The 14,093-nt window shown below is 41.0% G+C and overlaps 1 protein-coding gene across 8 annotated transcripts in view; it reads left to right on the top strand.

Moving 5' to 3' along the window:
* Positions 1-14,093, top strand: part of pias2 (protein inhibitor of activated STAT, 2) — a 93,919-nt gene that overhangs the window by 46,833 nt on the left and 32,993 nt on the right. For all 8 annotated transcript variants that reach the window (XM_073064032.1, XM_073064029.1, XM_073064028.1 and 5 more), the window contains 3 exons: positions 6,996-7,130; positions 10,101-10,206; positions 12,829-12,902. In XM_073064032.1, the coding sequence (XP_072920133.1) occupies positions 6,996-7,130; positions 10,101-10,206; positions 12,829-12,902 (315 nt within the window). The remainder of the gene's footprint in view (positions 1-6,995; positions 7,131-10,100; positions 10,207-12,828; positions 12,903-14,093) is intronic.

Below are 14,093 nucleotides of genomic sequence, written 5' to 3'. Positions count from 1 at the left end.
AATATGAAGGCAGAATATAGTATTAATGGTAAGACTCTTGGCAGTGTGGAGGATCAGAGGGATCTTGGGGTCCGAGTCCATAGGACGCTCAAAGCAGCTGAGCAGGTTGACTCTGTGGTGAAGGCGTACGGTGTATTGGCCTTCATCAATCATGGAATTGAATTTAGGAGCCGAGAGGTAATGTTGCAGCTATATAGGACCCTGGTCAGACCCCACTTGCAGCACTGCTCAGTTCTGGTCGCCTCACTACAGGAAGGAGGTGGAAGCCATAAAAAGGGTGCAGAAGAGATTTACAAGGATGTTGCCTGGACTGAGAAGCATGCCTTATGAGACTAGGTTGAGTGAACTCGGCCTTTTCTCCTTGGAGTGAAGGAGGATGAGAGGTGTACAAGATGATGAGAGGCATTGATCGTGTGGATAGTCAGAGGCTTTTTCCCAGGGCTGAAATGGTTGCCACAAGAGGACACAGGTTTAAAGTGCTAGGGAGTAGGTACAGAGGAGATGTCAGGAGTAAGTTTTTTACTCAGAGTGGTGAGTGTGTGGAATGGGCTACTGGCAACGGTGTTGGAGGTGGATACGATAGGATCTTTTAAGAGGCTTTTAGATAGGTACATGGAGCTTAGTAAAATAGAGGGCTATAGGTAAGCCTAGTAATTTTTAAGGTAGGGACATGTTCGGCACAACTTTGTGGGCTGAAGCGCCTATATTGTACTATAGGTTTTCTATGTTTCTAGACTATGCCAAGCTATTAAACTGCCTTGTCCCATCAACCTGCATGCAATCCGTACCCTCCATATCCTTCCTATGTTCTTATGCAACCTCTCTTAAATGTTGAAACTGAACCCACGTCCAGCTCTTCTGCTGGCAGCTTGTTCCACACTCACCACCCTCTGTATGAAGTTGTTTCCCCTCAGGTTCTCCTTAAACATTTCACCTTTCACCTGTAACCTATGACCTCTAGTTTCTGTCTCACCCGATCTCCATGGAAGGCGCCTGCTTGCACTTGCCCTATCTATACTGATCATAAATTTGTATTCCTCTATCAAATCTCCCTCATTCTCCTACAGTCTAAGGAATAAAGACCTAACCTATTCAATATTTCCCTATAACTCAGCTTCTCCGGTGCCGGCAACATCCTTGTAAATTTTCTATGTACCCCTTCAATCTTATTGACATTTTTTCTGTAGGTAGCTACCTAGAACTGCACACAATACAAAAAATCAGCCTCCTCCAACATCTAAAACAACTTCAACATAACATCCCAACTCCTGTATTCAGTACTTTAATTTATGTAGGCCAATGTATCAAAAGCTCTCTTTACTGCACTATCTACCTGTGACGCCACTTTCAAGGAATTAAGCAACTGTATTCCAAGATCCCTTTTCTACCGCACGTCTCAGTGACTTACTGCTCACCCGTGTAAAACCTACCCTAATTGGTTCCCTCAAAGTGCAACACCTCACACTTGTTGCATTAAATTCCATCTGCCATTTTCCAGCCCATTTTTCAAGCCAGACAAGATGCAGCTGAAAGCTTTGATAGCCTTCCTTGCTGTCCACTACAAACAAAATGAGATTTTCTGATCATGATATAGGTGACAAACAACAACAGACCATGCACTGCTCCCTGCAGCACACCATAAGTCATAGGCCTCCAGTCAGAGAGGCAACCATCTGCTAACACTCTCTGGTTTCTCCCATGAAGCCATTGCTGAATCCATTTACAACCACTTCTTAAATGCCAAGTGAGTGAACCTTCTTGCAGGTCCTTGCCAAAAGCCTTGCTGAAGTTCACATGGACAACATCCACTGCTCTCCTTCAACTTCCCTGGTAACCAAGAAAAACTCGAAGATTGGTTAGATTCAACTTATCATACACAAAGCCATTTTGGCTATCCCTAATCAGGCCCTGCCTATCCAAATGTTGACCTGAAGTTTATTGGCTGATAATTTCCTGGCTGAGTTTTAGAGCCATACTTAAACTATGGAACAACATTGGCTGTCTACCAGTACTCTGGCACCTCATCTGTGGCTAAGGACAATATCAAATTCCTCAGCTAGGATCCCTGCAATTTCTGCACTAAGCTTTCCACTTGGTCCAAGGGAATGCCTTGTCAGGGCCTGGGGATTTTTTCATTCTAATTTGCCTCAAGACAGCAAGCAGCTCCTCTGTAATCTATATACAGTCTATGAGGTCACTGCAGTTTTGCCTCAATTCTTTAGACTTTGTGTCTGTCCCCTGAATAAACACATGCATAATATCCATTTCTGATCTCCTTCTACAAAAATCATCATAATACTTGTCCAATTTTTCATATGACTGAGATTAAGTTGACTGTTCTGTAGTTTCCTGCTTTCTCTTGCTCATGAATAATGGAGTTACATTAGAAACATAGAAAAACCTACAACACAATACAGGCCCTACGGCCCACAATGTTCTGCAGAAAGTGTACTTTAGAAATTACCTCAGGTTACCCAGAATCCTCTGTTTTTCTAAGCTGCAGTACCTATCCAAGGGTCCCTTAAAAGACCCTATTCTATCCACCTCCACCACCATCGCCACGCACTCATCACTCTATGTCTATACAAAAAATACCAACTTACCCCTGACCTCTCCTCTGTACCTACTTCCAAGCACCTTAAAACTGTGTCCTCTCATGTTAGTCGTTTCAGCTCTGGGAACAAGCTTCTGACTATCCACATGATCAAGGCCTCTTATACACCTCTTTCAGGTCACCTCTCATCCTCCTTTGCTCCAAGGAGAAAAGGCCAAGTTCACTTAACCTATAAGGCATAAGGCATGCTCGCCAATCCAGGCAACATCCTTGTAATCTCTTCTGAAACATTTCTATAGCTTCCACATCCTTCCTATAGTGAGGTGACCAGAACTGAACACGTACTCCAAGTGGGGTCTGGCCAGGGTCCAATATAGCTGTAAGATTGCCTCTTGGCTCTTGAACTCAATCCCACAGTTGATGAATGCCAATGTACTATATGCCTTCTTAACCACCCAGTCAACCTGCGCAGCAGCTTTGAGTGTCCTATGGACTCTGATCCTCCACACTGTCAAGAGTCTTACCATTAATACTATATTCTGCCATCATATTTGACCTACCAAAATGAACCATAGAACATTACAACACAGGAACAGCCCTTTTGGCCCTTCTTGGCTGTGCCGAACCATTTTTCTGCCTAGTCCCACTGACTGCACCTGGACTATATCCCTCCAAACCCCTCTCATCCATGTACCTGTTTTTCTTAAATGTTAAAAGTGAGCCCGCATTTACCACTTCATCTGGCAGCTCAACACTTATCTGGGTTGAACTCTATCTGCCACTTCTCAGCCCAGTTTTGCATCCTATCGATGTCCCATTGTAACTTTTTGACAGCCCTCCACACTATCCACAACACCCCCAACCTTTGTGTCATCAGCAAATTTACTAACCCATCCCGCCACTTCCTCATCCAGCTCATTTATAAAAATCACAAAGAGAAGAGGTCCCAGAACAGATCCCTGAGGCATACCACTGGTCTCCAACCTCCATGTGGAATGTGACCTGTCTACAGCCACTCTTTATCTTCTGTGTACAAGCCAGTTCTGGATCCACAAAGGAAGGTCCCGATGGATCCTATGCCTCCTTACTTTCTCAATGAGCTTTGCATGGGTTACCTTATCAAATGCCTTGCTGAAATACATATACAGTTAGCCCTCCTTATCCGTGGGGGATTGGTTCCAGGACCCCCCCCCCCACCCCCACTGCAGATACCAAATAACGCAGATGCTGAAGTCCCTTATTTAACCTGTCTCAGTGCTGGTGGACTTTAGGACCCAGGGGAGCTCAGACCTGCTGCTTGCGGCTGCTGCTGAATCCGCAGTGTTTCTGTTCCGTTGACAGAAAACGATAACGATTGAAAATAAAGTGGAAATAACAAAGTGATTGGAAAGAGGTGAAATGCCATCAGTCATTGGAAAAGCGTTAGGCTACAGTTGGTCAACGATCAGAACAATTTTAAAGGATAAAGTGAGAATAATGGAGCGTGTGAAAGGCCCTGCCCTGATGAAAACAACAATTATTACTGAGCAATGTAGTGGTTTAATTATTGAAACACAAATGTTTCTTAAGTGTTTTATGTGCATAGAAAGGTAAAATATATACTATATACTAAGACAAACGTTTGACTAACTGATGCTAAATAATACTGGATGTACCTGTTCCGACTTGTGTACAAATCCGACTTGAAGACTGTCTGTACTTTAAATCATCTCTAGAATAATTATAGTACCTAATACAATGTAAATACCATGTAAATAGTTGTTGTACTGTATTGTTTAGGGAATAATAACGAAAGAAAAGTCTGTACATGCTCAGATGAGTGCTGGAGAGCGTACTTCCGGGTTTTCCTGATCCGTGGTTGGTTGAATCTGAGCATGCGGAACCCACGGATAAGAAGGGCCAACTGTACACTACGTCTACTGCTCTACCTTCATCAATGCGTTTTGTTACATCCTCAAAAAATTCAATCAGGCTCGTAAGGCACGACCTGCCGTTGACAAAGCCATGCTGACTATTTCTAATCATATTATGCCTCTCCAAATGTTCATGCCTCTCAGGAACTTCATCAACTTAACCACTGAAGTAAGACTCACTGGTCTATAATTTCCTGGGTTATCTCTGCTCCATTTCTTGAATAAGGGAACAACATCTGCAGCCCTCCAGTTCTCCGGAACCTCTCCCATCCCCATTGATGATGCAAAGATCATCGCCAGAGGATCAGCAATCTCCTCCCTTGCTTCCCACAGTAGCCTTGGGTATATCTTGTTTGGTCCCAGTGACTTATCTAACTTGATGCTTTCCAAAAGCTCCAGCACATCCTTTTTCTTTATGTCTATATGCTCAAGCTTTTCAATTCACTAAGTCATCCTACAATCGCCAAGGTCCTTTTCCGTAGTGAATACTGAAGCAAAGTATTCAATAAGTACCTCTGCTATCTCCTCCGGTTCCATACACACTTCCCTTTGTCACACTTGATAGGTCCTATTTTCTTACGCCTTATCCTCTTGCTCTTCACATACTTGTAGAATGCCTTGGGGTTTTCCCTTGATTCTGTCCATCAAGGCCTTCTCATGGCCCCTTCTGGCTCTCCTAATTTTACTCTAAAGCTCCTTCCTGCTAGCCTTATTTTGTAGATCTCTATCATTACTTAGTTTTTTTTTTAACCTTTTGTAAGCTTTTCTTCTTGACTAGATTTTCAACTGCCTTTGTACACCACAGTTCTTGTACCCTACCATCCTTTCTCTGTCTCATTGGAATGTACCTGTGCAGAATGCCATGCAAGTATCCCCTGAACTTTTGCCACATTTCTGCTGTACATTTCCCTGAGAACATCTGTTCCCAATTTATGCTTCCAAGTTTCTGCCTGATAGCTTCATATTTCCCCTTACTCCAATTAAACACTTTCCTAATTTGTCTGTTCCTATCCCTCTCCAATGCTATTGTAAAGGAGATAGAATTGTGATCAAGATCTTCAAAATGTTCTCCCATTGAGAGATCTGACACTTGACCAGGTTCATTTCTCAATACCAGATCTGTTAAGCCTCTCCTTTCCTGAACATACCTAACAAACTCCACCCCATCTAAACCCCTTCCTCTAGGGAGATGCCAATCAATATTGGGAAAATTTAAATCCCCCATCACGACAACCTTGTTATTACTGCACCGTTACAGAATCTGTCTCCCTGGCTCCTCCTCGATGTCTCTTTTACTATTGGGTGGTCTATAAAAAATCACCCGGTAGAGTACCCCTTCTTATTTCTAACTTCCATCCACAGAGACTCCTTAGAAAATGCCTCCATGACTTCCTCCTTTTCTGCAGTCGTGACACTATCTCTGATCAGCAGTGCCATGCCAGCACCTCTTTTGCCTCCCTCCCTGTCCTTTCTGAAACATCTGAAGCCTGGCACTCTTAAGCAGCCATCCCTGCCCTGAGCCATCCAAGTCTCTGTAATGGCCACAACATCATAGCCTCAAGTACTGATCCAAGCTCTAAGCTCATCCGCTTTGTTCATGATACTCCTTGCATTAAAATAGACACAGCTCAAACCATCAGTCTGAGTGCAGCTCTTCTCTATCACCTGCCTATCCTCCCTCACATACCATCTCCAAGCTTTTTCTATTTGTGAGCCAACCTCCTCTTCCCTAGTCTCTTCAGTTCAGTTCCCACCCCTCCCCCAACAATTCTAGTTTAAACTCTCCCCAGTAGCCTTAGCAAACCTCCCCGCCAGAATATTGGTTTCCCTGGGATTTAAGTGCAATCCGTCCTTTTTGTACAGGTCACACCTGCCCCAAAAGAGGTCCCAATGATCCAGAAATCTGAATCCCTGCCCCCTGCTCCAATCCCTCAGCCACGCATTTATCCTCCACCTCATTCTAGTCCTCAGAGTCGCGTGGCACAGGCAGTAATCCCGAGATTGCTACCTTTGCAGTCCTTCTTCTCAACTTCCTTCCTAACTCCCTGTAGTCTTTAATTTCAGGACCTCTTCCCTTTTCCTACCTACGTAATTGGTACCAATATGTACGATGACCTCTGGCTGTTCTCCCTCCCACTGCAGGATATCTTGGACACGATCTGAAACATCCTGGACCCTGGCACCTGGGAGGCAAACTGCCATCCGCGTTTCTTTCCTGCGTCCACAGAATCGCCTGTATTCACTAGTCTAATAGCCTGAGAGAAGAACCAGTCTGGCAGTCCTAGTCCTGATGCTCCTGACCTCCTTTCTGACAGTAGTGGGTCAAAGAGGTTGTGGGATGGGTGGTAGGGATCCTGTTTGTTTTCACAATGAGGAGCTTGAATGCTATGTTTACAAAATCTGCTTTGTCAGTTCTTGGATTTGCTGCACAGGGTAGGAGGGAGTGGATTATAAAACTGAACTTTTACTAGTTTTCATTCTTTTCATTCTTATTATCAGTAATTCAGATCATTACACTTTTCTTCCAGGGGTTTACGCCACCAGTTAAAAATGGTGTTGAACAGAAACGACCGGGTCGGCCTTTAAACATCACTTCACAAGTTAGACTCTCATCAGCTGTACCCAATCAGATTTCGGTTTCTTGGGCACCGGAAATGGGAAGAGTAAGTGCTTAAGAATTCAAAAGAGAAAGTGGATGATCTTTTGTTCTGTTTTTAGGAGTTTTATGCAATAGTTTCATGAAAATATACTGGGAGGAATTAATTGTTGTGCTTGTGCTGCCATCCTATCAAGTGTGGGATATCTTGATTCTGTACTATTGTTACTAGACAGGCAAAGACATTAAATAATGTTTATGTTAATTGGCCCTTATCAATGCCATTCTTTACAATACTGTGGAGGTATGGTTGTCACATCGAGTTATTTTACTGTGTGTGTTTTCTCACTTATGGACAAAATCAACTTAAAAATATCTGTAAAGGCAGAGCCCATTTGTAGTGTGCAATGGCCTGTATGTAACCAGGTTTGCAGGGATTAATTTTGAGTTTTGAAGCTATATCTTGATAATTGTAAATAAGGTCTGGTGAAGTCCTTCAACCTTTCCAATATGACTTTAACCAGATTGCTTCAGTGCAGAATTTTGTCTTGAAATGACAAAGCATGTTGAATAAAATCTCCAGCTTCCTGTTGTTCCTTCCCAACCATGGTGCTCCTCCTCACCGAGAAGCCCTGAGCTTTATCTCTGGTGTTCCAAACCTGAACTATGCTGCTTGTCCTTTGAAATTATTCATTTAATCCTGCTTCTTTGACCAAACCTTCCCTAATGGTCTTCTGTCAAATTTTAATTGGGTAACTTCATTGTGAATTACCTGGGAACCCTCTACTGCATGAAAACTACTGCAGTTTTATTGAACCAGATATTAAGAGTAAATTTCCATCTCACTCAGATCTTGGTGAGTTCATCTCCCAATAATAAAAAAAATGCATGTCAACTTCTATATGGAAAGGGTGATCTATTCTTATTTCTAAATATAATGCAGCCATCCTTTGACATTAGTTATTTAAAAATACTTTGCTGAATAGCACCATTCTTGTCACCCATCATATTTGTTTGCTGACTATATCACATTTATGTGTTTTGTGAGCATGTGCACTATGTCTCATCACATATCTTCAAGCATTATCAGTATGCCTTAAGGTTGAGCAACACAGAGTGCTGGAGGAACTGAGCAAGTCAGGCAGCATCCATGGAGGAGAATAAAAGGTGGTGATTTGGTCCGAAACTCTTCATCAAGACTCATCAGTGTTTATATGCCTTAAAATTGATACAGTTTATATGGAACATTTTATAATGACCACATAGTTGCAGTGTGTCCCCTTGTTACACACAGTAAATGCTGAAGAAACTCAGCAGGTCAGGCAACATATATGGAAATAAATAACAGTTGTCATTTCAAGCAGAGACCCTTCAGCAGGACTGTTTGTTCATTTCCATAGATGTTGCCTGACCTACTGATTTCCTCCATCATTTTGTGTGTGTTGCTCTGGATTTACTGCATCTGCAGAATCTCTTGTGTTTGCCTATGTTAGCACAGTACTCTTTCTTGTAACCAAGTTGCAGTTTGAATCTTCCCTCCTGAATTTTGATGTTGCTTTCATTTAATTGAGGTTTACCTGTTTAAGCTAAGTAAATGGAAAAAAAATCACACGCTGTTCTTGTGATCAGAATGTTCATTGGTTTTCTGGGGATATTGATAAATAATAGAACAGCAGCCTGGATTTGTGTAACTCCTGTAAAATACAATTGTTCTACTGAAGTTTAGCAGACAGCCACAATTAACTTTAATGAATATAGGAAACAACATATTAAATGAATAAAAGTGTGATCAATGAGAGAGGTTTTAAAGAGTGTCTGAGTGGTTTCAAGGTGAGCAGGTTTTTGAGAGAGTTTTGAGCCAAAGGCATGCCCTCCGATGCTGGTGATCTGAGAGTCTGAAATGTATGTATGAATAATAAATGGAATATGGAATTACCATGCTGATGTCCAAATGGAGAAAGGGATTAAAACTACGATGCAAGCAGGTTAGCATTTCTAAAGAGAAAGGATAGAGGTGACAAACAAGAGAAAATATGGAGATGCTGGATATCCAAGCAACACAAACAAAATGCTGGCTAGGTAGCATCTATGAAAGAGTACAATTGACGTTTCTGGTCAAGCCTCTTCGGCAGGTTAGGGGTAAGACAGGTGCTGCAAGTAATCAGGAAATCTAATAGGCCTTTATTGCAAGGAGTGTGGATTATAAAAATAAAACTTTAGTGACCCAGAACCTAAAGTTTTGTTTTTCATATTTAAGGAATTACTTTTTTTGCATCATGCTTAGTGCAGAGGAGATTCATCAAGTTGATTGTTGGGATATTGTGGTTGACATAGGATGAGGCTGAGCAGGTTGGATCTGATGGGAATTTAAATAATTGAGATGTGATCTTATTGAAGCATAAAGATTTTGAGGAAGTGGCTGCTGAGGAGGTGTTTTTGCTAACAAGGACAAAATTTCACTATAAGGGGCTGCCCATTTTCCAGCAGGTGAGGAATTTGAGCATTGTGAATCTTTGGAGTTCTCTGGCCTAGAGAGCTATGAATCAGTGCCAATGAATATATTGCCAGAAGAAGTGGTCAGATATTGAGAAGCCAAGTGATATGGGGAGAAAGAGTGTGGAGAAAAAGTGGTGTTGAGGCCAAAATTGGATCTTATAGAATAGCAGAACAAGCTCAAGTAGCTGTTTTTAATATTATGTTGTAGTATGTATCTGAGAGTTATACATCTAGTCAAATCACTGCTGCAGCTGCATTATGTATTTCATTGTGTACAGGAAAGTAGCAATATAACATATTTCTGGAAATGCAACAGGATGATTATGAATAACACTTTAATTGTAATCTCTCTCTTGTCCATAGTTCTGTTTCAATAATCTATGAAATATTTCATTTCCTAGCAATATTTCCTATGGTTCCTAGCCATAGAAAAAATAGCAATAAATTAGAAGACTCCATTGCCTCTATGTTCTCAGAATATGGTAGATCTTAAAAAATTCTGATATTACAAAGAACAACTAAAATCTCTGCTGTTTTTCAGAATTATTCTGTGTCTGTATTTCTGGTGAAGCAACTAACGTCAGCTGTGTTACTGCAGAGGCTGAGAAACAAAGGCATCAGGAATTCTGACCACTCCAGAGCACTCAGTAAGTTGGATGCTAATACTGTGCTGGTTTGAGCAGGTTGTTGTATTCTGATGTTTAAATCCAAGGTTCTTTTGGAAGTCAGCAAAGAGGCACAAAATTTGTTGCTTCATGATGGTTTTAAGTGCTGATAGAACAAAGGAATGTAGAAAATGGACAGTGATACAAGTCTGCTAGTTGGAGAGGGAGAATCAACAGAAAGTGCTGCCCAGCATGAAACAGCTGTTTTATACAACATGGATAAGGAAAATTTCATTCAGATTTATAGATAAGAGTCAACCAATGAGATAGCTCTTATTCAAATAATGCATTACCGAGAGAAACTTCCAGAATCATACCAGTGTAACCACTAAGGGAACAAATTGAACTTGTTTATGCGATTACCACTAGGAAGCATACTAGACAGTTACTTGTACATAAGTAATTGCATAAAATATAAGCAGGTAAGTAATTGTTAAAGTGCAAATAAAATATCAATTAAGCAGTCTAATCTAAGAACTAAACTATTGGATCTGACAAAGTCTTCTGCAAACTACACTGGACAGCAAATTTTTTCAAAAGTGTTTCTTCCTCAGAAATTTTTTTGTGGTTCTAATAGACTGCTTGAAGCTGAACAAAAATATAATTTTAGACTACATGTATCACAGGAATTTGGGGAAACAAGAAACTCTTATTGAATATAATACGTTTAATTGCATAACGGTACTGACACTTTGCAATAATTCAACAATGCTAAAAATGATTTATTGATGATTTTCGATTGTACTCAATGTCTGAGGCTTCTTGCTTAAGTGTTCAACATTAATCAGCCAGCAGTGATGGATTCTGATACTGTTTCTTCCTGACCACAATGTCCTGGTCAAACCTTCCATTATGCTTGTCATTGATGCACCAAGATTTGCAGGGAAGAAGTCTAAATGGGAATGCAGAAAATGAATCTTTAGTGATGTGTTACACTTCATGGTTTTGTATGCTTGAAATATGTTGTCAACCAGCTGCACGTAAATTGGTGCTCTGTAGTTGCCAGAAATTTTTCAACAATATCCTTGAATATCTTCCATGCAATTTTCTCCAGTCCCACTAGAAGTTATTTAAATTGCCTGTCATCGATGACCTGTTTGATTTATGGACCACCAAAAATGCCTCCTTCCTTAATCTTGGCATCAATAATTCTGGGAAACATCTGTCTCAAGTACTGAAATCCTTCGTGGAAACTCCTGTGCCTGATGACAGAAGGTTTGATCCTTGCAGTCTTGATCCCAGTAATTCTGTTTTTGCCCTTGACAAACTCAGGTCTCTGACTAGGTCATTTAACTCAAATTGAGTTATCAGATGAGGCTCACTCAAAATAGAAACATAGAAAATCTACAGCACATTACAGGCCCTTTGGCCCACAATGTTGTGCCAACCATCTAACCTACCCTAGAAACAGCCTAGAATTACCCTACCGCATAGCCCTCTATTTTTCTAAGCTCCATGTACCTATCAAAGAGTCTCTTAAAAGACCCTATTGTATCCCCCTCTACCATCTTTGCTGGCAGTGCAATCCACGCACCAACCACTCTCTGTGTGAAAATTTTACCTCTGACATCTCCCTTGTACCTACTTCTACCTTAAAACTATACCCCCTCGTGTGAGCCATTTCACTCCTGAGAAAGAGTCTCTGGCTATCTGCTCAAACAATACCTCTCATAAAGGGTTCTTAATCTGTATCAGTGAAGTTTTCCATTCTTGACTCGTGCGTCATGGCATCTTCATCTGCCTCCTCTAGCTAGATTCCATGTCTCTGGTACCTTCAGTGCTGGAACAATGTCGTCATGCGGCACAGGTTTCATGGCTGAAAAGAGATTGGCGTAGTCACTCGATTTCTTGCTTTTAGCAGAGAAACCAGGCTCACTGGTCAGATTGATGTATCAGTCTATCACATGATCCTTCTGCTCTCACCATATCATCAAGACAGCAAACGGCATTGACTTCCAAGTACCTCTGATTCAAGCTCTAAGGTTGACAGCACATGTTGCACAACAGAAGTGAGGAGGACAGGCTTTGTCTTGGTCGCCAATTTTACACCCAAAGTAGAGCTCATAGGGTTTCTTAATAAGAGGAGTCATGCTCCGTCTCTGAGATTTAAGCATATATTCGCCTCAAATATAGCAATGTATCAAGGCTGTTGCAACATTGCTGAGACATTTTCTTGTCACAAGTACTCCTGAAAATATAATTATTATAATGAGTACGCATAATATGCGCATAGAGCATATGCATCAACATGATGACAAGCCGATATACATGTACACCTCAATGTCTCTGCATGGTTCTTTTATAGCCTTTCTAAACCCTGTCCTGCCATGCAACATCTGCCCTGCCCAGGCATGCCTGGACAAGATGGAAAACTTTGCAGCTTCCATTTTGGGCAACATTTTAATTAACTTAAATAATGGACCAAAATAACAAATACACACTATTTTTAAAAAAGGGTGTGTGGTAGGGATATGTCAAGGTGATTTTCATGATCAGCAGCCCAAAATCAATAAGATACACCCAAAAGTATTCAGGAAGCAAAATCTTTGTTGTCCAGTGGTATTAATAACTCAGTTATAATTGTTACTGTTTATTTTTCTTCAGTTAAAGAAAAGCTGACTGCAGATCCTGATAGTGAAATTGCAACCACAAGTCTCAGAGTCTCATTGATGTGTCCAGTAAGTTGCTGGTTTATCAGCATTCATCAGGGTGTGGGAATTACTGTACTTTTTCTCTAGATGCCCTCGGGTAAGTATTCCTGTGGAATAAATCATGTATTCTTCTTTGTAACATGCAATTGAAATGATAGTTGAAACTAATCCAATATTTGTTTTAAATTCTGAACTATCCTTCTGCAACATGTGAAATGTATACTCATTGGCCACTTTATTAGCCACAGGATTAAATATGTGGGTTGCTAGGTGGTGCATAACCCTAATTGCTTTATTGTCTCATGTGGTAGATGCAGAAGCATGTTCTATGTACATGCAATAAATAAATGTGAATCAGAGTCTGAAATGTGTCGTCTGCATCAACGATCAACACTGTCAGAGGATGAGCTGGTGGTAACCTGCAAATGTAGCCATGCTTCCAGCACAAAATCACCTTGTCCACAACTTACTAACCCTAACACACATGCTATTGGAATGTGGGAGAGAACCAGGTCATCTGGAGGAAACCCACGCAGTCACAGGGAGAATGTACAAACTCCTTACAGAAAGCAGTGAAAATTGAGCATAAATCGCTGGTGCTGTAATTATGTCATGCTAGCTGCCTTCGGTAAAAGGATGTTAAAGAATATTTCAGAGCATCACACTGGCAGACACAGCAAAGTCCAGCAAAAAAAAACTAGACTACCAAAAATATCTTGAAAGTTAATGAGTTTCAAGTTTTTTGAAAAAAGATTCTCTTGAGATCTTTAAAGTGAAGCTTTCTTTATAAAGCTCTGAATTGGCAATATCAGTGGGAATAAACTGGACAGATATTAAAGAGATGTTATGTCTGAATGGGCAGCAGCCTTCTGAAGATCCTGTTTTAGGTACCAGTAATAGAACATAACATCAAAGTGTGACAAGGAGAAATCAGGCTGCAGAGAGAACTCAGCAGGTCCTAGAGGGAAATTGACAGTCAGTTTTGGGTCAGGATTTTTCAACTAGACTGAGAGTAGAGGGGAGATAACAGGTATAAGAGCCGGCCATTTCCCCTCTATTCTTTGAGTCCAGATGAAAGGGCTCAATCTGAAATGTTAACTACCCTTTTCTCTCTAAAGTTGCTGCCTGAACTACTGAGCATCATCAATCTGTCTAAATTTACACCCAGTAGCGACTTCATTAAGTACATCTGTATACCTGCTCATTATACAAATACCT

The sequence above is a fragment of the Hemitrygon akajei genome, chromosome 13, assembly GCF_048418815.1.
Source record: "Hemitrygon akajei chromosome 13, sHemAka1.3, whole genome shotgun sequence".
NCBI classification, from domain to species: domain Eukaryota; kingdom Metazoa; phylum Chordata; class Chondrichthyes; order Myliobatiformes; family Dasyatidae; genus Hemitrygon; species Hemitrygon akajei.
This window is presented reverse-complemented; position numbering and strand designations above follow the sequence as displayed.